The sequence below is a fragment of the Hypanus sabinus genome, chromosome 12 (genome assembly GCF_030144855.1).
Source record: "Hypanus sabinus isolate sHypSab1 chromosome 12, sHypSab1.hap1, whole genome shotgun sequence".
NCBI lineage: Eukaryota > Metazoa > Chordata > Chondrichthyes > Myliobatiformes > Dasyatidae > Hypanus > Hypanus sabinus.
Genome location: NC_082717.1, coordinates 2,008,895 through 2,036,183, shown reverse-complemented (window position 1 = coordinate 2,036,183; position 27,289 = coordinate 2,008,895). Strand labels below are relative to the sequence as shown.

Here is a 27,289-nt window from a genome sequence, read left to right as displayed (position 1 = left end):
CATTTTCCTGCCACGTCCCCACCACAGAACAATCTGGCCAGTCATGAACCCAACAGACTTGGATCCCGTGCAACAGGCCCTCGCCAGCTAGGGCTTGTTACTGGGTGCCCACGACCAATTGCTCTGGGAAGTTACGGAACACCTCCATATGCTGGCCACAAGTGTGGGGAAGGTCAGTGAGCAGGTGGACCGGATGTCCATCTTCCTTAGTCCGCCACACCCCTCAAGAACTCCGGCTGACCCATCCGGGCAACCTGGACCGTATGTGCCCCTGGAACTGGCAACAATATCCCCGACAGCCGTATGTTCCGGGGCCAGAACCCTACACGGGGGGCCTAGGAAGGTGGAGGGCATTCCTACTACAATGCTCCCTGGTTTTCGAGCAACAACCACAAACACACGCATCAGATAAGTCGAAGATCATGTACGTCGTGGGGCTGCTATGAGCGGATGCCCTGGCATGGGCTATGGCTATTTGGGACAACCAACCCGAGATTTGCGCCTCCTTCCCCACCTTTGTCTCAGAGATGCGGAAGGTTTTCGAGCAGCCCCTTCGTGGAAAGGACGCCGCCAGACGCTTGCTGACCCTGTGTCAAGGTCCACGCAGTGTGGATAAATATGCCATTGAATTCCGCACCCTCGCAGCCGACTCGGGATGGAACGACGAGGCCCTACGGGAGGTGTTCCCACAGGGTCTCGCAGAAAGGATTAAGGACGAACTGGCAGCGAAAGATGACACGGACAGCCTGGACGCGTTAATCTCTTTAGCGACCAGGCTGGATGACCGGTTGCGTGAGCGTCGAAGGGAAAAGACTAGGTCACCCAGCTCCTCGGGCAAATCCACGCCCTGTTTCCCTACCTTCCACCAATTCCCCTTCCCTGGCTCCTCTAAGCGTCCTTCCTGCTCCATCTGTCCTTGAAGAAGAACCAATGCAGCTGGGGTGGACAATACTCCCTTCAGCCCCCCAAACCCGGCCACTGTGATTTTCCAGCAACAGTCCTTGCCCCTATCGGCCCTAGTTGATTCCGGCGCTGAGGGGAATCTGTTGGATGAGGACGTAGCCGCCCGGGCCGGAATCCCTCGGGAACCACTCACCACCCCCTTGGAGGCCCGGGGCCTGGACGGTAGGCTGCTGGCTCGGGTAACCCACCGCACTCCGCCCTTAACAGTAGTCCTGTCCGGTAATCACCAAGAGAAGGTTAGATTCAATCTAATCCACTCGCCTCGAGCCCCGGTGGTACTAGGATACCCTTGGCTGGTCCACCACAATCCCCAGATCGACTGGACCGCCGGGAGGACAGGCAGATGGAGTCCAGCATGCCACGCCCACTGTCTAGGGTCGGCCCCACCTCCCAGGGAGGCTCCGGCGACCTTGACCTCTCCCGGGTACCCGCTGAATACCACGACCTGGGACAGGTGTTCAGCAAACAACGAGCACTTGCCCTGCCTCCGCACCGCCCTTATGACTGTGCCATCGTCCTCCCCCCTGGGGCCCCGCTGCCCACCAGTCGCCTCTATAATTTATCACGACCAGAGAGGGAGGCCATGGAGAAATACCTGGGCGAGTCTCTCGCAGCCGGCCTCATCAGCCCCTCTTCCTCCCCTGTGGCCGCCGGGTTCTTTGTGGAGAAGAAAGATGGATCGCTTTGCCCCTGCATCGATTATCGAGGCTTGAACAATATCACCATTAAGAACAAGTACCCCTTACCTCTCATTAGTTCAGCCTTCGATCCGCTACACGGAATGACCATCTTTTCCAAGCTGGACCTACGGAATGCCTACCACATCGTCAGGATATGGGAAGGGGATGAGTGGAAGAGAGCCTTTAACACCCCTCTGGGCCATTTTGAGTAACTGGTAATGCCGTTTGGCCTTAGGAATGCCCTCGTCGTTTTCCAGGCCTTCATCAACGATGTGTTAACGGACTTCATTAACCGTTTCGTGTTGGTCTATCTAGACGACATCCTGATCTTTTCCCGCAGCCTGCAAGAACATGTTCGCCGTGTCCGTGGAGGCTGTGGGAGAACCAACTGTTTGTGAAGACGGAGGAATGTGAGTTTCATGTCCCTTCGGTCAGCTTCCTGGGATACATCATCGAAGACGGGCAGGTGAGAGCGGACTCCGAGAAGATCCGTGCGGTGGAGGAATGGCCTCGGCCAACAACCGCAAGCAACTCCAACGGTTCCTGGGGTTCGCGAACTTCAACTCCGTTTTATCAGGGACTACAGTCGGGTGGCCGCCCCCCCACCCGGTTTACCTTGCCCTCCAAACCCTTTTCTTGGGACGCCGAAGCGGAAGCGGCATTCACTAACCTAAAGAGACGCTTCACCACCGCCCCCATCCTGATCCATCCGGACCCGTCCCGACGATTCATCGTGGAGGTGGACGCTTCAGATTCCGGGGTAGGAGCAGTCCTGTCCCAACAGTCGGGTACGGACGAAAAGGTTCACCCCCGTGCCTTCTTCTCCCGCCGATTGTCCCCCGCGGAACGGAATAATGACGTGGGAAATCAAGAATTATTGGCGGTCAAACTGGCGTTGGAAGAATGGAGACACTGGCTGGAGGAGGCAAAGCATCCATTCGACGTCTGGACAGATCTCAAAAACCTGGGGTATATTCAAACCGCCATGCGGCTGAATTCCCGCCAGGCCCATTGGGCATTATTCTTTGGGCGATGCAAGTTTACCATCACTTACCGCCCAGGGACAAGAACGGAAAGCCGGACGCACTCTTCCGCCAATATGACCCCAGGGAGGACACCTCCAGTCCAGAAACTCACCCCCCCCCCCCCCCCCGCGTGGTGTCTTCCCTCACCTGGGAGATCGAGTCGGTGGCAAAAGAAGCCCAACGGGATGACCCGGACCCAGGTAAGGGACACACCGAGCGCCTCTATGTGCCCGAACGCGTCCGATCTCAGGTCCTCCAGTGGGGGCATGCGTCTCGGTTTGCCTGACATTTTTGGTGGCCCTCCATGGAGGCAGACACCCGCTCCTACGTCGCGGCATGTCCAACTTGTGCCCGGGGAAAGGCCTCGCTTCGGCTGCCTGCGGGATTGCTTCACCCCCTGCCTGTTCCTGGCTGCCCATGGTCGCACATCGCCCTGGACTTCGTTACGGGTCTGCCCAAATCCCGCGGAAATATGACCATCCTCACCGTGGTGGACAGGTTTTCGAAAGCTGTGCATTTTGTAGGCTCCCCTCGGCCCGAGAGACCGCTGACCTCCTTGTCCGCCACGTCTTCCGCCTCCACGGAATCCCCGCCGACATCGTCTCGGACCGCGGTCCCCAGTTCGTCTCCAGGGTGTGGAGCGCATCCTGCCGAGCCCTGGGTGCATCAGTCAGCCCATCATCCGGCTCCCACCCCAAGACTAATGGACAGAGGGAGCGGGCTAACCAAGACCTGGGAGCGACGTTGCGTTGTGTGACCAAAAACAACCCAGTCACCCGGAGTGACTAACTCCTGTGGGTCAAGTATGCCCACATCTCCCTCATGAGTTCATCGTTAGGAAAGTCCCCGTTCAAGCGATCTCTGGGGTACCAGCCCCCGTTGTTTCCCATGCAGGAAGCAGAGATTGCAGTACTATCCGTCCGCGATCATACTGACCGGTGCCGCAGGATTTGGGAGAAACACGCGTGGCCCTAGCCCGGTCAGAAGATCGCTACAAGGAGACAGCCGACCGACACCGGACTCCGGCACTGGCGTACAAACCTGGGCAGTTGGTATGGTTGTCCTCCAAAGACATTCCGCTCAAGAATGAGCATAGAAAACTCGCTCCTCGCTTCCTAGGCCCATTCAGGGTCGAACGGGTTATCAATCCTATGGCGGTCCAATTGAAGATACCAAGTTCCCTACACATCCACCCTACCTTCCACGTCTCCCAAGTTAAACCAGTCTCAGCCAGTCCCTTATGTCCACCAACCGATACTCCCCCACCAGCCCGAATCATTGACAACCATCCAGCTTATACTGTCCGATGACTATTGGATGTGCGCTGAAGGGGCAGAGGGTTCCAGTACTTGGTGGATTGGGAAGGGTATGGTCCAGAGGAGCGTTCCTGGGTTCCCTGCTCCTTTATCCTGGACCCTTCCCTTATCCAGGACTTTTATCAAGACCATCCCGACAAGCCGGAAAGTCGCCGGGAGGCTCCCTTTGAGGAAGGGGTACAGTCATGGTCCTGGCTGGCATTTCCCACCTTTTCCCTTTCCTCCCTAATTGGTCCTTAATCCCCATACTTGATTCCCAATCTTTCCCAATTCCTCTCAATCACCAGCATCTGGTTTCCATTAGCCACCGGAGGATAAGACTCAGACAGCTCTGGTCAGCCCTTGCCAGATTGTTGGGTGACTCGGAGAGGGAGATGGAGATGTTATTCCAAGTCTTCAACCCTGTATCTCTCCATAAACCAAGTCTCCCTAATCCTGACTCAGCCTGGTCCCGATTCTACACTCGCTACGGAGATTCTGTCGCCCGGTCCTGCCTCTGCATTGGAGTCCTGCACTTGGGTTAGTTTTCCTGCCACATCCGTGTCACAAAGAGAGTCCAGAGATATGGATATGGAGTTGGAAAATGGTGCTGAGATGAAGGTAAGCCGAGAACCTAATAAACAAGTTCAGATAGCTCACTCCTGTATCTATACCTACACTAAACCAATGCTCCTTCATCTCCTTGACATCTGGAAATCTTCCAGTCCATCATTGAGCCTCCACTGCCTCCTCGGTGGAGAAATCCAAAGAACCACCACATTTTGGATGAAGAAATCTCTCTCATCAACATTCTGAATGGTTGAGTCCTTATTGCAGGACTGAACCCCTATGCAAGATGTTCCATCATGAGAAACATCCAGAATGTATGTCAGCATATGTACATCAAGCCCAATGAGATTGGCTTTTAACTTCTGAATAGCATGATGGTCTGGTCTGTGTAATCTCTTCTCATACAATAGAATTGCAAAACAACCATAAGACATAGGAGCAGAATTAGGGCATTTGGCCCATTGAGTCTGCTCCACCATTCAATCATGGCTGATTTATTCTCCTTCTCAATCCCATTTTTCTGTTTTCTCCCTGTAACCTTTGACTCTCAGACTAATCAAGAACCTATCAACTTAAATATACCCAATTGCTTGACCTCTACAGCTATTTGTGACAAAGAATTCCACAGATTCACCATTCTCTGCCTAAAGAAATTCCTCCTCATCTCTGTTCTAAAGGGACATCCCTCTATTCTGAGGCTGTACCTCCGATCCTAGACTCTCCCATTCCAGGAAACACTCTTTCCACACCCACCTTATCTTGGCCTGTCGATACTTGGTAGGTTTCAATCTGATCCCCCACCCAACTCGTTCTTTAAAACTCCAGTGGTGGAAGCAGCAAAAGGCCTCTGGCCTGGAAGTTTCCTCTACCATTCATCAAGTTCGGCCTTACCACAATGACAGTTTCCAGCACTGTCCTCGTGATCCTGCATCTATCTGACTTTCCACAGCCCTCCAGACCACTCTGAGTGAAGAGGGAAGAATTTCAAAATGACCTAACACTTGGCCCATCCTTGGGATCAATCAAGTGTGTCTTTGTTTCTCTTTCTTTATCGCAAGTATGTGCTTCCCAAAGAAGGGCACCAGACCCGTACACAATACTCGTCTATAAATCGGGGTACACCTGCACAAATTACTAGCAGTCAACAGTTATGTGCCATTTGCCTTGCTGTTTGCTTGTGATATCAGAATCAGAACATGTTGTGGTGTGTACAGGTATCTCTGAATATATTATAATTTGCTTATTTAGAAATACCGGACTGGAACAGTCTAATGAACTTGTGCCACCCACTTACACCCATGTGACCAATTAACCTATTAACCTGTACATCTTTGGAATGTGGGAGGAACCGAGAAGACAAGACCCAGAGGAGACGCATGCAGTGACAGGGAGAATGTATAAACTCTTTACAGGCAGCGGCACAAATTAAACCCCAGTCACTGGCGGTGTAACAGTGTTATGCTAATGGCTACACTTATATATTGCCTTAAATATCTCCCGGGCAGGGAACTCACATTAACCATTATACCCAAAATGTGCATCACCATAAGACCATAACACATTGACCATTCAGCCCATCGAGTCTGCTCCACCATTCCATCATAGCTGATTTATTATCCCTCTCAGCCCCATTCTCCTCCCTTCTCCCCATAGCCTTTGATGCCTTTTCTGAGAACCTATCAATTTTCACTTTAATTATCCCCTTTCTATACCAATGTGTACGTCTGAATATTTTTCTGCATTATTTTCCATTAGTAATGGCCCTCGCTGATCAACTAACTTGCCTACATAGCCACCTGCATCCTCCTGAGAACCCACAACACTAACTCCTGCACTCATTACCGAACATGAAAAACAGGAATAGGAGCAGAGCTTCAGCCACCCCTCCCTGTGAAAGTGTGTAAGATCATGGGTGACCTATTGCAGAGGAGGGTCATGAGAATGACCCTGGGAATGAAAGGGTTCTGTACTTGCTGAAATTTTGATGAATGGGGCGGGCGGGATCTCATTGAAACCTACTGAACATTGGACAGCCTAAAAAACGTGGAAGTGGCCAGGATGCTTCCTATTGTGGGGAAGTCTAGGACCAGAGGGCATAGCCTCAGAAGAGAGTGGCATCCATTTTGAACAGAGATGGGGAGAGTTTCTTTACCCAGAGGGTGGTAAATCTGTGACACTCATTGCCACAGACAGTTGTAGATGCCAAGTCATGGAGTTTATTTAAAGCGGAGGTTGATAGGTTGTTGATTAGTCAGGGCATCAAAGATTACGATGAGAAGGCAGGTGTATGGGGTTGAGTGGGATCCAGGATCAGCCATGATGGAATGGCGGAACAGACTTGATGGGTGAATGGCCTAATTCTGCTCCTATGTCTTATGGTCTAACAGAACTGAGAGGATTAATAAATCAGCCATGATGGAATTATAGAGTAGACGCGATGGGATGAATCTAATTCTGCACCGATCTCTTATGGTCTTGTAATCCTGGGTACTCTGGTCTTGGCTCTGATCCCCAAGCTCAGGGAGATCTCGTGTGCTTCAGTTAAATCACCTCTTAACCGGTTCAAATGGTTAGTCTGTTCCAAGAGCAGGGGAATACCATTTGGTACTTGTGCCTACTTCTGGACTGATAATTTAACTCAACACCACTTTCCAAACGTTCTCTGAGGCTCTATCCAGTAAGAGGGGACCAGTGGATGTGGGGTGCTTTCAGTAAGGGCTCAAGCAGGTTACAGTGCCAAAGCTCTGGGCAATGTAACATATGGTCTGAGAGTTTGATGTCGAACTGGATCATTCCAGGATGTCAGGCGGAGAACCCCACCAGGGCTGGTGTCTGGACCCCAGATATTCACTTCTGTGTCAGTGGCTTGTCAAGGAAACCCAGTGTCATATTACCAAGTTTGCTGAACAGAGTGTGCTTGTGGGTGGATACACTGAGGGGATAGGTGAGGACGTGGAGCTGGAACATAAGGTGGTGAATATGAGGGTGCGAAGAGTGAAGCAGAAAGTGTAGTAACTGGGCACAAAACTATTACAGAACAGGATGTTGGAGTTCAGAGTTCAATCCTGGCATCATCTGCAAGGAGTCAGTACATTCTCCCCATGGAATGTGTGGTGCTCCGGTTTCTTCCCGAAGTCCGAAGACATACCGGATGATAGGTTAATTGGTCATTGTAAATTGTTTGGTGCTTGTGTTAGGGTTAAATTGGGGGTTGTCAATGATTGCTGGGCAGCATGGCTCAAAGGCAGGAAGGACCTATTCCGCACTGCACCTCGACACAAATAAATAAACAAAGGGATTTGGGTAGGCTTATACACATTGAACAGAAGGCTAGTAGACAGGTGTAGCAAACATATTGGGGGGAAAAGTGGTATAAAGATTTGTTTTATATCTTCATATTAGCCTTATTTTTAACAGCCAAATTGGCCTTGATTGCAAGCATCTACCAAAGCTATACGGAATCTTTGGTGAGACCACAGATCGAGCATTGTGAACAGTTCAGTCTCCGTACCTAGGCATGTTCTTGCCACAGAGAGGGTGCAGCGAAGATTCAACTGCCAGTTGCTACCTTGGCTCCTTCACCACGTGATGACCAATGCAGTTGATGGGGACCATATTCGCTGAAGTTTATAAAGATGACAGGAAATTTCAATGAAATTTAAAACTTTGTTAAAGAACTGAACAGATTAGTTATGGTGAGGATGTTCCCCAGCTGAGCAATAGTGGACAAAGTCGACCATTTCTGACAGATATGAAGAGAAATGTCAATGTGAGGGAGAGTGAATCAGAGGATCAGTGAACCACACAGCACAGAAACAGGCCCTTTGGCTCACCTATCCCATGTCAACCATGGTGCCTTTCTGTACCAGTCACACTTGCCCACATTAGGCCAAAGTACCTCTAGACTTTCCAATCCAAGTACTTGTCCAAACACCTTTTAAATGTTGTAATGATACCCATGGATACCACCTCCTCTGGAAGCTCATTCCATATCCCCACCACCCTCTATAGGAAAAGCTCGACCAGTCACCTTTTAAACGGATATAATAACACCCATTGAAACCACCTCCTCTGGAAGCTTATTCTACATGCCCACCACCCTCGGTGTTGAAAACTGCGCCTCAAGTCCCATTCAGTTATAGAAGACTACATTACAACATAGAAACAATCCTTTTGGCCACACAGAACTACTAACCTATCTAGTTCTATTGACTTGCACCTGGACCATCACCCTCCATACCACTGTCCCATCCATTTAACTATCCAAACTGCCCTTAAATGTTGAAATCGAGCTCCTATGCACCACTTCTGCTGACAGCTCGTTCCACAATCTCACCACCTTCTGGGTGAAGAAGCTCCCCCTCATGTTCCCCTTAAATATTTCACCTTTAACCCATGACTTCTAGTTCTAGTCTTACCCAACCTCAGTGGAAAAATCCTGCTTACAATTACCCTATATATACCCCTCATAATTCGTATACCTCTATCAAATCTCCCCTCATTCTCCTACACTCCAGGGAATAAAGTCCTAACCTATTCAACCTTTCCCTATAACGCAGGTCCATCAGTTCTGATAACATCCTTGTAAATTTTCCCTGCATGCTTTCAATCTTATTTACATCCTTCCTGTAGGTAGGTGACCAGAACTGCAAACAATTCTCCAAATTAAGCCTCACCACTGTCTTACATAACTTCACTATAACATCTCAATTCCTGTACTCAATACTTTGAGTAATGAAAGTAACAATTCCTTTATGACCCAATATACTTGTGACACCCCTTTCAAGGAATTATGGGTGTGTGTGCCCAGAACCCTGTGTTGTCACTCTTGCTTTCTAATCTATCAGTGCTCCACACAATTTTATAAACCCTTAGAAGGTCACCCCTCAGCCTCCTTAGATCATATGACCATAAAATATAAGAGAAGAATTAGGCCATTTTGGCCCATCAACCCTGCTCCACCATTACATCATGGATGATCCAATTTTTCTCTCAGCTCAAATCTCCTGCCTTCTTCCCATATTCCTTCATGCACTGACCAATCAACGATCTAACTCTGCCTTAAATTGTCATAAAGACTTGGCCTCCACAGCTGCTTGTGGTAAAAAATTCCACAGACTTACCATTCTCAGTCTAAACAATTCCTCCTTATCTCTATTCTAAAAGGATGTCCCTGTGTTCTGAGGCTGAGTTCTCTGATAGACTCTCCCATCATAGGAAACATTCTCTCCACATATGCTCTATCAAGACCTTTCACTATTCAAAAGATTTCAATGAGGTCACCCCTCATTCTTCTGAATTCCAGGAAATACAGGCCCACAGCCATCAAACACTCTTCATATGACAATCCATTCAATCCTGGAAATCATTTTCCTTTGAACCTTCTCCAGAAACTGCACATCCTTTCTAAGACAAGGAGCTCAAACCCGCACACAATACTCCAAGTGAGGCCTCGCCATTGCTTTATAAAGCGTCAGCAATACATCCTTGCTTTTATATTCTAGTCCTCTTGAAATGAATGCTAACATTTCATTTGTCTTCCTCATCACAGAGTCGACCTGCAAATTAACCTTTAGGGAATATTGCACAAGGAATCCCAAGTCCCTTTGCACCTCAGTTTTTTTTTTGTATTTTCTCTCCATTTAGAGGAGAACAAGTCGTTGGGTATATTAAAGGCACAGGTTGATAGATTCTTGATTGGTCAGGGCATGAAGGGATATGGGGAGAAGGCAGGAGATTGCTAAGAGGAAAATTGGATCAGCCACGATTAAATGGCAGAGCAGACTTGATGGGTGAAATGGCCTAATTCTGCCTCTGTATTTTATGGTCTTATATTATGATCACTTCCCTAGGAGTTCCTTTACCTTAAGCTTTCTGATCAGTGCCACTTCATTGCAGAACACCCAATCCAGAAAAGCTGATCTTGTTGTGGGCTTAGCCATGAGCTGCTCTAAAAACCCATCTACCTTCAACTGCTTAATGATACTGATTTAGTGTATTCACCTGGAATCTTGTTTGTGGCTTATCACTTATATAACTTCTTTAGCTAACCTCTTGCCTCCAATATACTTATAAAGGTTGTGGGTTCTCCTTAATCCTAATTGCCAAGGTCAGTTCATCACACCCATTGCTCTCCTAATTTCTTTCTAATTTCTCTCCTATAACCTCTATTACACTTAAATTGGGATGGTGAAACAGATTTGATGGGCTGAACAGCCTAATTCTGCTCCTATGCTTTATAATCTGGTCTCAAATGACTCATTTTAAGCCAGTTTCCCCATCTTTGAAATACACTTCCTTCTTCCCCCGACTAAATCTCCTGCACCCTTCATTAACCAACGTCCTCTAAACTTACCGTTGTTGTTTCTTACCCCTGTAGGGATGTGATACTCAGAACTCGTGTTGCCTCATGTTTAAACTTCACACTTGTCAGATGTTGTTTCTCCTCCCCCAGTTGCTCCCAGTCTATTTCCATTAGGTCCTGCCGTACACTGTCAAAATCTGCCATCTCCAGTTAACACCCAACTGGAGAGCCATCTGACTCTTTACCCATGTCTGCCTTGAACCTTACCAATAATTAGTGTTACCAAAGTGTCACTGCACTTCTACCACTTGCCCATCTACATTCCCCAAGAAAAGGTGTGATGAGCAAACCAGGCGGAGATGGGGTCCAGAGTTGACTCCCTGTGAACTATGCTGCTAATGAGAGATAGAGAGAGAGAGAGAGAGAGAGAGAGAGAAGGGGGGGGGGGCACCAGAGCAGATGTGAGAGAGAGAGAGACAAAGATTTAAAGTTATGGCTCCATGGATGATTATTTACTTTTGCTCCAAGGACACTTTGCCTGCTTGTGTGGATTCCTGCTGAGACAGCAAGGCGGTGCCAGGTGATGGACAGCTGATGAATGGCTGGTACCCCATTGGGAGATAAAAGCAAGTCTGCTGAGACACAGGCAGACTCAGCACGGGACACTGAAAGAACGTTGTGCACCCACAGGAAGGTGGGGTTGGGAGGCTCACAGTGTGTGAAGGCAGACCAGTGGGGGCTTGTGCGTGTGTCCACCCTCACCTGGGTGACGAGTCCACCACTGAAGAACGGTCTAGCCTGGAACGGAGGGGTCACAGTCAGTGACCACAACAGGACAAGACAACAACAGAAAGTTTGCCTGCAACTTTTTTTTTCCCTCTCCCTCTCTCCTACCTTGACCTAAACTGAACTCTGCACCATCATTTACCCCTAGACTTTGAAAGAGTTTGGTTTTTGATTCCTATTTCTACACTTCTGTATATATCATTGCTAACCTGTTTTATATATAAAACATTTGCATTTTATACTACTGTATTACTTAGTTTATTAATAAATACCATTAGATAAAGAAATACCAGACTCCACTGTATCATTCCATTCCTGCTGGTTTGGTAACCCGGTCACGGGGTACTTGACAAATTGGGGCCTTGTCCCAGGATTTGAATATCAAATTGGGGTGCTGTTGAATTGATTGGGGTAAATTCCCTTATCTGATTTGATTGTGTGGAAAACCAAGAAGGAAAACAGCAGGAATGGAGTTTGAGGTTAATAAGTTTGTGGCAGATCCAACCCCCGAGGGGTTGGACGAGGCTAAGAGGGAGGTATTGGTGGGAATTGCTCGGAAGTTAAAGATTAAGGTGACCACTCACATGAAGAAGACTCAGGTACAGCTGTTAATAGCACATCATTACTATGATGTAGCCGAGGGGAAATTTGAAGAGGAGGTGTTGGAGATGTTTGAGGGTAAAGCACTTACTGAGGCTGAGGTTCAGCTTCAGACAGAGAAAATGAAGTATGAACATAAGTTCCGGATAAGGAAGCTGGAGGCAGAGAGGGAAAGAGAAGAGGCTGAAAGACAGAGAGAAAAGAAACTGAAGCAGAGAGAAGAAAAGGAGAAAGAGAGGCAGTTTGAGCTGGAAAAGTTAAAGGCAATGCAGGTTGGGGGACGAGTGTTAGACCCAGCCAGGGGGTTCAAGGTTGGTCAGGAGGTTAAATTAGGAGACGGGTGTCGACAGTTACTTCCTCCATTTGGAGAAAGTCGCTGTGAATCAGAACAGGCCGAAGGAGAAGCGGGCTGTTCTGTGACAGAGTGTTCTTCAGGGGAAGGCTCAGCAAGCTTATTCGGCGTTGTCTGCAGATGAGGCAAAGATTATGATGAAGTAAAGGGGGCTATACTGAGGATTTACGAGTTGGTTCCGGAGGCATACCGGCAAAGGTTCTGGAATTTGAGAAAGCTGTGGGACCTCACGTATTTAGAGTTTGCCTGTGAGATGCAAATGTACTGTGATCGCTGGTGCGCCTCAAAAGGGGTCAATGGGGATTTTGATAAACTGAAACAGTTGATGCCTGATTGATCAGTTTAAAAGCTGCATCCCTGAGGGTATGAGGACGTACTTGGACGAGAAGGAGGTAGAAACACCACCTGCGACTGCCAAGTTAGCAGATGAGTATGCCTTAACCCATAAGGTAAAGTTTTCCCCAAGTAAGAGCTACCAGAGGGGTAGTAGGGATGGTAGGGAAAGCCGGCAAAGTCAGAGAATAAGTCGGGGTTTAGTGGAAAGAGTGAGGAGGAGGAAAAGCAGACTGGAAGGAAGTTTCCTAGCTTCACGTGTTATAATTGTGGGAAAGCTGGCCACATCACATCTAAGTGTCTCGCTCCCAAAAGAGATACAGGAAGGGAAAGGCGCCAACCCCGACTGCCTGTATTAAGCCAGCTGAAATGCCGCTGAAGGAGGGGGAGTCAAGCCAAGTTCAGGAAGGATGCGAGAAATTTCTTTTGACCGGGTTGGTATCTGTGAAGGAGGGGTCAACCCCAGTGCCAGTGAGGATCTCGAGAGACACTGGGTCCCTAATCCTAAGCAGTGTATTAGAATTCAGTGCTGAGACCAAGACCGGTGACGTGGTGATGGAAGGGGTTGGAAAAGGGACCGAGGCTGTACCGTTGTGTAAAATATGTATGAAGTGTGAGTTGGTATCCAGACCAGTCACGATCGGGGTGCGGTCTGGGGAATGACCTGGCGGGGGGGGGACGAGTTCCCAACAGTTCAGCTCACGAGTAAGCAGGCCCCGCCCACAGATTCTGACGTTTATCCCGCCTGCGCAGTAACCCGAAGCTTGGCGAAAAAGGCTGCTGAAACAAACACTAATGTAGCGGAGACGGACCTTAATTTAGCTGAGACATTTTTACCGTCCCTGTATCAGCAGGGGTTAGAGAATAGTGAAGCTGAGGAGAGTAAGGGGGATGAGGCAGATATATTGTTATCAAGGAAAGACTTTGTGAAGGAGCAGAGCAAAGATGAGAAGCAGATGGGGCAGCTGGAAGGTCCAGTGTTGGACACTGATGATTTATGTAGCTTGAAAGAGCTGTTTGCAGTTGAAGAATTTAAGAAGTGTGTTCCCGATGGTGTAACGGCATTCCGAGATGAAAAGGATGCCGCTACCTTGAAGGAGTCTGCTGGGTTAGCAGACAAAGCTGTTTTAACCCGCAAGGTTGAGTTTACTCCGGATGGGAGTTGCCCAGAGAGTAGCTGGGAGGATCAGGGGAATCTGGAATTTGAAACTGGGACTGGTATTGAAAGCCTAGAAGAGGCAGATGTCCCGTTTGCCTGTGTTCAGGTGGTTGAGGTACCTGTGGATTCACAGGCTACTGAACCTTGTGTTAAAACTCAGAAAAGGTCTGAGGTATCTGACTTGGTTAAAGAGGAATGCAGTCCTTTTGTGTCAGATGGACTTGGTTCAGTGAGTAAAGGGTTAACCCTGGCACCGGTGGAAAGTGAGGATTCTCAGTCATTTAGGGAAAAGTATTGTTCCTGGACTGTTGAATAAAGTACTTATGAAGAGAGACAGACCTACAGACAGACACACTTTATTGATCCCGAGGGAAATTGGGTTTCATTACAGCGGCACGGACCAAGAATAGTGTAGAAATATAGCAATGTAAAACTATAAATAATTAAATAATAGTAAGTTAATCATGACCAGTGGAAATAAATCCAGGACCAGCCTATTGGCTCAGGGTGTCTGACACTCCGAGGGAGTATTTTTAAAGTTTGATGGCCACAGGCAGGAATGACTTCCTATGACACTCAGTGATTGACTTTGCTGATCGAAACAGCTCTCTCAGATGCTGAGACAGTGCATGCTGATTTGTTAAACTATATTTTGAAATTTAAAAGATAAACAACTTGGTGATGATGTTCAAGTATGTGATTTGGAGAGGCAACGCTTGAAGTGTTGTTTTAACCAAGAAGGATCACCTGCTAGTGTTTAAGCTGGAAACAAATCAATGAGTGGTTGGAAAGTTCAGCAAATGGGCTTAGTCTGGAAAACATTGGTGATAAGCTAGCACCTGTGTAGGGAGTCTGTGAAGGCCTATTCCAAGCTGGTAAGAACGCTGATCACGCGAGGGTTAAATGCTCTGTTTCGAAGTGGAAAAGAGACAATGGTTGACAAAACACCACTTTGAATAACAAGATCTGGTTTTGCAGGAATTTGACTTTTTTGTGACACAGCATGTGAGATAAAGATATAGATTAGTATTTGTATACACTTCTGTAATGTGTTACATGATAATCACACATGTATTGGTTCAAACTCTGTAATATACACCTAAGATAAAAGTTATTCCACTGTAGAGAAAGAATTACTGTCACTTATTCTGGCGTTACAGCATTTTGAGGTTTACATTTGTCCGGCACAGAAGCCATTGATAATTTATACTGATCACAACCCATTGGTGTTTTTGACTAACATGAAGGGTAAGAGTAGACAACTGCTGAGTTGGAGTCTGATGTTACAGGAATTTGATATAAAGATACAACATGGAAAGGGGACTGACAATATAATTGCTGATTGTTCATCTAGGTGTTAGATTTGAAATTGTATCTGTGTTATTCTGTTGTTTAATGACTATTTATGTATTATATTAGACTCTGTAACGTGCCTTACCATTGAATTTTTTCCCCCTGTAAAAATTCTTTTAAGGCTGGCGGTGTGATGTGTGATGAGCACAGCAGGTGGAGATGGGGTCCAGAGTTGACTCGAGGGAGAGAGGGAGAGAGGGGGAGAGGGAGAGAGGGAGGGAGAGGGAGAGGGAGAGGGAGAGGGAGGGGGGGGGAGAGAGAGAGAGAGAGAGAGAGAGAGAGAGAGAGAGAGAGAGAGATTTTTTTTTTAAAAGTTATGGATGATTATTTACTTTTGCTCCAAGGACACTTTGCCTGCTTGTGTGGATTCCTGCTGAGACAGCAAGGCGGTGCCAGGTGATGGACAGCTGATGAATGGCTGGTACCCCGTTGGGACATAAAAGCAAGTCTGCTGAGACACATGCAGACTCAGCACGGGACACTGAAAGAACGTTGTGCACCCACAGGAAGGTGGGGTTGGGAGGCTCACAGTGTGTGAAGGCAGACCAGTGGGGGCTTGTGCGTGTGTCTACCCTCACCTGGGTGATGAGTCCACCACTGAAGAACGGTCTAGCCTGGAACGGAGGGGTCACAGTGGGTGACCACAAAGGACAAGAAGACAGCAGAAGGTTTGCCTGCTGCAACTGCTCACCTCTCGCTCTCTCTCTCTCTCTCTCTCTTTTTCTCCAATGTTTCAACAGCAACTACCTTGACCTAAACTGAACAGAACTCTGCTTCTTCTTAAGACTATTCATTTTTCCCTAGACTTTGAAAGAGCTTGGTTTTGGTTCCACACTTCTGTATATATCATTGCTAACCTGTTTATGGGGTACGTGACAAAGGTCATGTCAACCTCACCTAACTACAGATAAAGATTAGCTCTATTTGTCATGCGAACATTGAAACAAACAGTGAAATGTATTGTTTGGTCAACCACCATGACAGTCCAAGGATTGTGCTGAGGACAGTGTGCAAGTGTTGCCATGCTTCCAGCACCCACATACCATGCCCACAACTGACTAACTGTAACCTGCCCAATGGAGAAAACCAGAGCACCCCGAGAAACGAACAATCCAAATAATGTTTCCATCGCCCCCCCCTGGAATTCCAGCACATCCAAGCCCCTTGCATATACAATGTATTATGGTCTGGACCACAGCAATCTCAACAATTAAGCTAAATCCAGAATATACTCTACCCCTGAGCATCCAATCCCTTCTGGGTAGAGACTCCTTATGATTCACCGTTCTTAAGGTGAAGAAATTTCAACATCTTGTGAAAAGACAGAAATGCTGGAAAACTAAAGTAACCCTCTAGAAGAGGCAGAGAACACTATGAAGGTGTGGGAACTGCCTGTGAAAGAGAAAACACAGAAAATAGACATTACAGATCACGGGATAAATGCAGGAAAAGTGAAACATCTCCGGCAATCTATGCTGCAGAATCACACTGTCTCCTGGACACACCATCCCCATAAAGACCAGACACTCACCATCCCACTGGCTGGAAGGTCCTGATGGAAAGCTGGTAAGGCTCTGAAAACTTGTGCCAACAAAGTTTCCACTTGCTTCAAAAGGCAACAATTATACCAGTGCCTACGATGAATAATTTGAGCTGCCTTAATGACTACAGACAGACAGACATACTTTATTGATCCCGAGGGGAAATTGGGTTTCGTTACAGCCGCACCAACCAAGAATAGTGAAGAAATATAGCGATATAAAACCATAAATAATTAAATAATAATAAGTTAATCATGCCAAGTGGAAATAAGTGGACTATCGCCCAGTAGCACTCACATCTACAGTGATGAAATGCTTTGAGAGGTTGGTCATTAAGGCCAACCTGAAGTCTTGCCTCAGCAAGGACCTGGACACATTGAAATTTGCCTATCGCCACAATAGGTCAATGGCAGATGCAATCTCAATGGCTCATCACACGGCTTTGGACCACCTGGACAACACAAATACCTATGTCAGGTTGCTGTTCATTGACTATAGCTCAGCATTTAATACCATCATTCCCACAATCCTGATGGAGAAGTTACAGAACCTGGGCCTCTGTACCTCCATTTGCAATTGGATCCTCAACTTCCTAACCAGAAGACCACAATCTGTATGGATTGGTGATAATATCTCCTTTTCGCTGATATTCAACACTGGCGCACCTCAGGGTTGTGTGCTTAGCCCACTGCTCTACTCTCTATACCCATGACTATGTGGCTAGGCATACCTCAAATCCATCTATAAATTTGCTGACGATACAACCATTGTGATAGAATCTCAGGTGGTGACAAGAGGGTGTACAGGAGTGAGATATGCCAACTAGTGGAATGGTGCTGCAGCAACAACCTGGCTCTCAAAGTCAGTAAAATGAAAGAGCTGATTGTGGACTTAAGGAAGGGTAAGTCAAAGGAACACATACCAATTCTCATAGAGGGATCAGCAGTGGAGAGAGTGAACAATTTCAAATTCCTGGGTGTCAAGATCTCTGAGGATATAATCTGGTCCCAACATATCGATGCAGTTATAAAGAAGGCAAGGCAGCTGCTATACTTCATTAGGAGTTTAAAGAGATTTGGTATTTCAACAAAAATACTCAAAAACTTCTATAGATGTACCACAGAGAGCATTCTGACAGGCTACATCACTGTCTGGTATGGAGGGGCTACTGCACAGGACCGAAAGAAGCTGCAGAGGATTGTAAATCTAGTCAGCTCCATCTTGGGTACTAGCCTACAAAGTACCAAGGACATTTTCAAGGAGTGGTGTCTCAGAAAGGCAGCGTCCAGCACCCAGGACATGCCCTTTTCTCACTGTTACCATCAGGCAGGAGGGACAGAAGCCTGAAGGCACACACTCAGCGATTCAGGAACAGCTTCGTCCCCTCTGCCATCCGATTCCTAAATGAACATTGAACCCTCGCACACTGCCTCATTTTTTCATATATTTCTGTTCTTATATGTATACTGCAATTTATTTATCTATCTATTTATTATTTTATTTTGTTTTTTTTTCTTCTAGATTATATATTGCATTGAACTGCTGCTACAAAGTTAACAAATTTCACGATATATGCCAGTGATGATAAACCTGATTCTGAGTCTGGGACTCGCCACGGGTCACATTTGTTGGGATGGGACAGGACGGTTACTCTGTGGGAGTCGGGGACTCGCCACGGGTCACATTTGTTGGGATGGGACAGGACGGTTACTCTGTGGGAGTCGGGGACTCGCCACGGGTCACATTTGTTGGGATGGGACAGGACGGTTACTCTGTGGGAGTCGGGGAATTGCCGCAGGTCACATTTGTTGGGATGGGACAGGATGGTTACTCTGTGGGAGTCGGGGACTCGCCACGGGTCACATTTGTTGGGATGGGACAGGACGGTTACTCTGTGGGAGTCGGGGACTCGCCACGGGTCACATTTGTTGGGATGGGACAGGACGGTTACTCTGTGGGAGTCGGGGACTCGCCACGGGTCACATTTGTTGGGATGGGACAGGACAGTTACTCTGTGGGAGTCGGGGACTCGCCACGGGTCACATTTGTTGGGATGGGACAGGACGGTTACTCTGTGGGAGTCGGGGACTCGCCACGGGTCACATTTGTTGGGATGGGACAGGACGGTTACTCTGTGGGAGTCTGGGACTCGCCACGGGTCACATTTGTTGGGATGGGACAGGACGGTTACTCTGTGGGAGTCGGGGACTTGCCACGGGTCACATTTGTTGGGATGGGACAGGACGGTTACTCTGTGGGAGTCGGGGAATTGCCGCAGGTCACATTTGTTGGGATGGGACAGGACGGTTACTCTGTGGGAGTCGGGGACTTGCCGCAGGTCACATTTGTTGGGATGGGACAGGACGGTTACTCTGTGGGAGTCGGGGTCTTGCCACGGGTCACATTGGTTGGGATGGGACAGGACGGTTACTCTGTGGGAGTATGGGACTTGCCACAGGTCACATTTGGAAGGAGTACTCACCTCCGGCTGACTGCAGATGCTCTTTGCCCACGTGCTAGAGTTTGTCCACTTGGTCACATTATACCCAATCTCTTCAAACCAGTTCAAATTCAGGCACCAAACCTTCAAGCAAAATGAACTATCAGCATATGGTGGAAGTGGATGTCAGTTGCCAGCTCATTATGCAGTACACATTCTAATCAGATAATCCTGCACTGGCCCATCCTTTCTCCACACCCCAAATCCCCACGTTCTCAGATTAGTTACTTACCCACCTGTAGCCATCTCAAACTAATCCCAATACCTCACCTTCTCATCACAAAACATTCCATGACTTATTACCCACTAACTCATGTTCTCAGCATGATTTATTTATTTGCAGAGGTTGTCTGTCATACTGTAGCTGTTTTTCAATCTTTGTGTGTAGTTTATCATTGACTTCTTTGTTGCATGCAAGAAAATGAATCTCAGGGTTGTAGTAACATGATCACTGAAATCGAGTACAATGCTCTCCTCAGTGGTTGGGTCTTCGGGTGTCTGTAGGGCCTAGGTTGTGATCCAGATATTCTGGTACAATTTGGGCAAGAATCTTAGGGTAGTATACATAGGACTTGAATAATAAATGGACTTTGAGTATTTGCCAGTGATCAGAAATCTGTAAGCTTTAAAGGACTGCAGATGTGGAATCTGTTAGGACAGGACAGTGAAGCTATGGACTGGAGGAGCGATGCTGTGAGGTCAGAAGGGAAGACTTGGAGAGGGACACAGTGTGAGGAGTGATGGACAGTTTAACCAAGCCTCGTCTCCCTGCTCCTGAGAACTGAAGGGAGAGAGCTAGAAGGGGGTAGGTAAAGGTAAGGCAAAGGCAGATGTGATAAGAACACAGAACTGTAGAGACCTTTCAGTCCACATTGTTGTACTGACCCTTTAACCTAGTCTAAGGTCAATCTAACCTGTTCATCCTCACTTCATTCAGAATGATCTTGGACTGTCTGTCCATAGATCCCTGAAGTTCACAGGAAAGATGGATAAGGAAAGCATACAGGATATCTTCATTTAACAGCAGCAGTGAGACAAGGCTTATCTGATCTCCATCCGACTGGGTACCCTGCTTCTCTGTCCTCTCCCTCCAGTCTTCAGTGAGCATAAGACCATAAGACACATGAGCAGAATTAGGCCACTTGGCCCATACAGTCTGCTTCACCATTCAATCATGGCTGATCCTTTTATTTCCCCCTCAGTCCCACTCCCCCACCTTCTCCCTGTTACCTTTGATGCTGTGGCCAATCAAGAAGCTATCAATCTCTGCCTTAGATACACCCAATGATGGCCTCCACAGCTGCCTGTGGTAACAAATTCTGCAAATTCAACACCCTCTGGCTAAAGAAATCTCTCCGCATCTCTGTTTTAAATGGACGCCCCTCTATCCTGAGGATGCGCCCTCTTGTCCTAGACTCCCCCACCATGGGAAATATACTTTCCACATTCAAAAGATTTCAATGAGCTCTCCCTAATCCTTCTAAATTCCCTGGAGTACAGACTGAGAGCCATCAAATGTTCCTCATATGATAACCCTTTCAATTTCGGAATCATCCTTGTGAACCTCCTCTGAACCCTCTCCAATGCCAGCACATCTTTTCTTAGATAATGAACCTAAAACTGTTCACAATATTTAAGGCGAGTCCCCACCAATGCCTTATGAAGCCTCAGCATCACATCACTGCTCTTTTATTCTGGATCCCCTGAAATGAATACTAATATAGCATTTGCCTTCCTCACCACTGGCTCAACCTGCAAGTTAACCTTTAGGGTGTTCTGCACAAGGACTCCCAAGTCCTGTTGTATCTCAGATTCCTGGATTTTCTCCCCATTTAGAAGATAGTTTGCACATTTATTTCTTCTAACCAAATTGTATGACCATGCATTTTCCAACATTGCTATAACCGGCGCACCAGTCACGAGAGCTCTGAGAGGAGGCAGTGCACAGGTCCGGGAATGAAGTTTAAAGGGGGAAAGCTTCATGGGAACTCGGCTATTACCGGTGCACCAACCCTCTGTTGAAGAGCAGGGAAGTTCCAGGCATAAACGGAAGACACTGCTGAGCGGAGCGGTCATCAGTGGAGTAGCCTGAGTCCAAGTTGTAGGATTTTAGCTCATTTGGGCTTTAGCAAGGTAGGTGGGTATGAGGAGATTGTTTTGCTTCTCCCTTGCATTTTTTTTTCCAGAGGAATAAAGAGGATGTCTGTAGAGTTAGTATTTTGCTCTGGGTGTCGAATGTGGGAACCAAGGGATTCTTCCAGACTCCCAGATGGCCACGTCTACACCAGGTATACTGAGATGCAGTTCCTGAGAGACCATGTTTGGCATCTGGAATTGTGGCTCATTGACCTACAGCTTATTAGGGAGAGTGAACAGGTGATAGAGAGGAGCTACAATAAGTTAGTCACCCCAAGGCTGCAGGAGTCAGATAAGTGGGTGACTGTCAGGGAAGAGCTCAGATAGTAGAGAGCATCCCTGTGGACATCCCCCACAGTAATTGTTATCTTGTTTTGGATGCTGTTGAGGGGGTGTGGTGACCTGACAGAGGACAACCATGGCACTCGGGTCTCGGTGAGCAGAGGCTGAGGACGAGCTTGCTCCCCAACAGGTAAGCTTCTTTAAAGAAATACGTAATGGAGGCAGCAGTTAGGGTAGTCGAGCGCTCCGTTTGCAGTACGTGGGAAGTCAGGGCGAGCACAATTGTCCCCATTGACTACACCTGTAAAAGGTGCATCCAGCTGCAGCTCCTGACAAACCATGTTAGGGAACTGGAGCAGGAGCTGGATGAACTTCAGATCATTCGGGAGGCAGAGGCAGAAATAGACAGGAATTTCAGGGAGATGGTCACCCCTAGGAGTCAGGAGACAGGTAGTTGGGTGACTGTCAGGAGATGTAAGGGGAATAGACAGGAAGAGCAGAGCACCCCTGTGGCCGTTCCCATCAACAATAAGTATACCATTTTGGATACTGTTGGTGGGGATGACCTACCAGGGACAAGTTGCAGTGGTTGCGTCTCTGGCACCGAGACTGGACCCTCAGCTCAGAAGGGAAGGAGGGAAAAGAGGAGAGCAGTTGCGATAGGGGGTTCGATAGTTAGGGGGACAGATAGGAGGTTCTGTGGAAGAGATCGAGAATCCCGGATGGTCTGTTGCTGTCATGGTCCAGATTGGATCCCCTTTAAATTTAGTTAGGTTGCGATCTGGACCATTGATGCCTTGTTCCCTTTTAATTTTGTTTCACGCATCCCTTGAGCTTGGCAATCAAGGTAATCTACCCTCGACCCGAACCGGCAGTTTATAAGCCCCTGGCTTTAGCCGTTCGGGGCGAGAGTGTTAAGCCTTCGCAAGTCACTGCTGCTGCTACAAGCCAGAGTGATCCAGCCCACATCGGAGTACCAGCAATTCACCTTCCGTCACCAGTGTGGGTCCGGGCAAGGTCAATCTACCAGGGTTGAGTGGAAGGCGGAGTTCTGACTCGACGTTTATGCCCTTTGTCTGTGTCTACCCCCGAAGAAGAGCCCCAGCTCGGTGCCTAAGATGAAGGTGAAGTCCTGACTCAATGTTCCTGCCTGTTGACCATGTCTATCCCTCGAAGAGCCCCAGTTCGGTGCCTAAGATGAAGGTAAAGTCCTGACTCAATGTTCCTGCCTGTTGACCATGTCTATCCCTCGAAGAGCCCCAGCTCGGTGCCTAAGATGAAGGTGAAGTCCTGACTCAATGTTCCTGCCTGTTGACCATGTCTATCCCTCGAAGAGCCCCAGCTCGGTGCCTAAGATGAAGGTGAAGTCCTGACTCAATGTTCCTGCCTGTTGACCATGTCTATCCCTCGAAGAGTCCCAGCTCGGTGCCTAAGATGAAGGTGAAGTCCTGACTCAATGTTCCTGCCTGTTGACCATGTCTATCCCTCGAAGAGTCCCAGCTCGGTGCCTAAGATGAAGGTGAAGTCCTGACTCAATGTTCCTGCCCGGTGTCTGTGTCTGTCCCTCGAAGAGTCCCGGCTCGGTGCCTGATCTGAGGGAGGAGACCTGGTTCAAGATTCCTTGTCCTGTGTTTTGGTGTCCACGTTTCTGGCTGCAGTGATCCATGGTGTCCAAGTGTCTGGTGGCGGTGAATCAAGGTTCTAAGGTCCAAGTCCAAGGGCCGTGGCTGTCCCAGTTCCCTGCTTCCAAGTCCCAGGTCCATGGTGATCCAAGTACCTAGTCCCCTAGTCCAAGATTCGTGTTCCTCTTTGTCCTCGATTTCCCGATCTTCTGTGTAGCGAGTAATAAATATTTTATTGTACCTTAGAAAGATGTGTTTGTGTCCTGCGTGTGGGCCCTCTCCCAGCACCCATGTCCCCACCTCATGACAGTGCCTCCCTGGATCCGCGATATCTCGGATCGAGTTCTCAGTATTCTCAAGAGGGAGGGTGAGCAGCCAGATGTCATGGTCCATGTAGGGACCAATGACGTGGGTAGGAAGAGTGAGGAGGTCCTGAAAGGTGAGTTTAGGGAGTTAGGTGCTAAGTTAAAGGACAGGACCTCCAGGATAGCAATCTCAGGATTGCTACCAGTGTCACGTGCAGGTGGGTTTAGAAATAGTAAGATAGTGCAGATCAACACGTGGCTGAAGACATGGTGCAGGACGGAGGGCTTCAGATTTATAGATAATTGGGCAGTTTTCCAGGGAAGGTGGGAACTGTCCAGGCAGGACGGTTTACATCTGAACTGGAAGGGGACAAATATTCTTGCAGGTAGGTCTGCTAGAGAGGCTCCAGTGGATTTAAACTAGATATGAGGGGAAAGGGGAGCCAGAGTGTAGGAACAGATATATGGGAGAAGGAAGAAAAAGAAGATGGTAAAGTTGTTTGCACTGTTAGTGATAAACAGTGAGTAAGAGGTGGCGAATTTCTTAAATGCATTTATTTTAATGCTAGGAGCATTGTAAGAAAGGTGTATGAGCTTAGAGCACGGATTGATACCTGGAAATATGATGTTGTAGCTATTAGTGAAACATGGTTGCAGGAGGGGTTTGATTGGTAACTAAATATTCCACCATTATTCCTAGATCACTCTGTTCTACTGCATTCCTCAATGCCCTACCATTTACCATGTATGTCCTATTTGGATTATTCCTACCAAAATGTAGCACCTCACACTTATCAGCATTAAACTCCATCTGCCATCTTTCATTCCACTCTTCTAACTAGCCTAAATCTCTCAAAATGCAGAGATGCAAAGGGACTTTAAAAGTTAACCTCCATGTTGAGTTGGTGGTGAAGAAAGCAAATGCAATGTTGGCATTTATTTCTAGAGGTCTAGAATATAAGAGCAGAGATGGGATGTTGAGGCTCTATAAGGCATTCATGAGACCACACGGAGGATTATGTGCAGTTTTGAGTTAACTATTTTAAAAAAGATATACTGATATTGGAGAGGGTTCAGAGAAGATTCACAAAAATGATTCCAGGAATGAAAGCATTACCATATGAGGAACGTTTGGTAGCTCTTGGGGGATCTCATAGAAGTATTCCGAATGTTAAAAGGCCTGAACAGATTATATTTGGCAAAGTTATTTTCCATGGTAGGGGAGTCTAGGACAAGAGGGCACTACTTCAGGATTGAAGGATGTCCATTTAGAACAGAGATGTGGAGAAATTGCTTTAGTCAGAGCGTGGTAAATCTGTGGAATTTGTCGCCTTGAGCGGCTGTGGAGGCCAAGTCATTGGGTGCATTTAAGGCAGAGATGGATATGTTCTTGATTTGCCAGGGCATCAAAGGGTATAGGGAGAAGGCAGGGGAGTGGGGATAACTGCAAATATTGCATCGACCCATGATTGAATGGCGGGGCAGATTTGATGGGTCAAATGGCCTACTTCTGCTCCTATATCATATGGTCTTTTGTTATAACATTATGCAGCCATTTCTCATGTATGCTGATTCATCACCACCTTTAATACAGCTCACAACAATGGTGTTATCAGCAATCTTGAATATGATGAGGGTGCTGTACTTTAGCCTCACAGTCATAGGTTCTTTATCTGTTGTGTTCTATGTGCTCATCAGATCTGGAGTAACAATTATTCCATTCTCCATGTGTACAGGAAATTACATTAAACAATCCTGAAACTTGAATCTCAAATCATTCCCTTCATGACCAGCTGATTTTACAGAGCTACAGAGGGACCTGAAATCTAAGATTCATAGCAAAAGAATTTGAGTACAGGAGCAGGGAGGTTCTACTGCAGTTGTACAAGGCCTTGGTGAGAACTCACCTAGAGTATTGTGTGCAGTTTTTGTCCCCTAATCTGAGTAAAGACATTCTTGCCATAGATGGAGTACAGAGAAGGTTCACCAGATTGATTCCTGGGATGGCAGGACTTTCATATGAAGAAAGACTGGAATGACGAGGCTTATTCTCGCTGGAATTTAGAAGATTGAGGGGGGGATTTTATTGAAACGTATAAAATTCTAAAGGGATTGGACAGGCTAGATGCAGGAAGATTGTTTCCAATGTCAGGGAAGTCCAGAACGAGGGGTCACAGTTTAAGGATAAAGGGGAAGCCTTTTAGGACCAAGATGAGGAAAAACTTTTTCACACAGAGAGTGGTGAATCTGTGGAATTCTCTGCCACAGGAAACAGTTGAGGCCGGTTCATTGGCTATATTTAAGAGGAAGTTAGATATGGCCCTTGTGGCTAAAGGGATCAGGGGGTATGGAGAGAAAGCAGGTACAGGATTCTGAGTTGGATGATCAGCCATGATCATACTGAATGGTGGTGCAGGCTCGAAGGGCTGAATGGCCTACTCCTGCACCTATTTTCTATGTTTCTTAAGATCAGGGAGGCTAAATTCAGGTATAGGAGGAAGCTTGAGTGGAAACTCCAGCAGAACAACATGAGAGAGGCCTGGAGTGGGATGAGGACCATCACTGGGTTCTGACAAACCAGCAACAGAGGAGCTGAAGGCAGTGTGGACAGGGCCAATGAACTTAACCTGTTCTTCAACAGATTTGACACTGTGGCCCCTGCCCATCCCCCACATGATTCATCTGTTGTCGGCCCCCAACCAACACATACTCCACTCTCCCCTCCTACCCCTCCTCACAGCCCCCCATCCTGCTCTCGTGACTACACCCCTCCCACACCTGAAACCACCACAGTGGGATTCACAGCTGAACAAGACAGCTGAAATGTCTCCACCCAAGCAAGGCTGCAGGCCCGGATGGTGTCAGCCCCAGGGTGCTCAAAGTCTGTGCCCCCCAGCTATGTGGAGTACTTCACCATGTCTTCAACCTGAGCCTGAGTCTCCAGAGGGTTCCTGTGCTGTGGAAGACATCCTGCCTCGTTCCTGTACCGAAGACACTGCACCCCAGTGGCTCCAATGACTACAGACCGGTGGCATTGACCTCCCACATCATGAAGACCCTGTAGAGACTTTTTCTAGAGCAGCTCCGGCCTATGGTTAGGCCACACTTAGACCCCCTCCAGTTCGCCTACCAGCCCCAACTAGGAGTTGATTATGCCATCGTCTACCTGCTGAACCGTGTCTACACCCACCTGGACAAGACACGAGCACTGTGAGGGTCATGTTTTTTGACTTCTCCAGTGCGCTCAACTCCATCCGCCCTGCTCTGCTGGGTGAGAAGCTGACAGTGATGCGGGTGGATGCTTCCCTGGTGTCATGGATTATTGATTACCTGACTGGCAGACCACAGTACGTGCACTTGCAACACTGTGTGTCAGACAGAGTGGTCAGCAGCACTGGGGCTCCATAGGGGACTGTCCTGTCTCCCTTTCTCTTCACCATCTACACCTCCGACTTCAACTACAACACAGAGTCTTGCCATCTT

General features: G+C 47.7%; 1 protein-coding gene across 1 annotated transcript in view; it reads right to left on the bottom strand.

Moving 5' to 3' along the window:
• The window catches only part of LOC132403305 (adenylate cyclase type 8-like), a 191,743-nt gene that overhangs the window by 76,709 nt on the left and 87,745 nt on the right, over nt 1–27,289 (bottom strand). Inside the window, exons 11-14 of the mRNA XM_059986758.1 lie at nt 19,444–19,545; nt 3,155–3,325; nt 1,559–1,653; nt 638–1,175 (exon numbers count right to left, since the gene is read on the bottom strand). Of these exons, the coding sequence (XP_059842741.1) occupies nt 638–1,175; nt 1,559–1,653; nt 3,155–3,325; nt 19,444–19,545 (906 nt within the window). The remainder of the gene's footprint in view (nt 1–637; nt 1,176–1,558; nt 1,654–3,154; nt 3,326–19,443; nt 19,546–27,289) is intronic.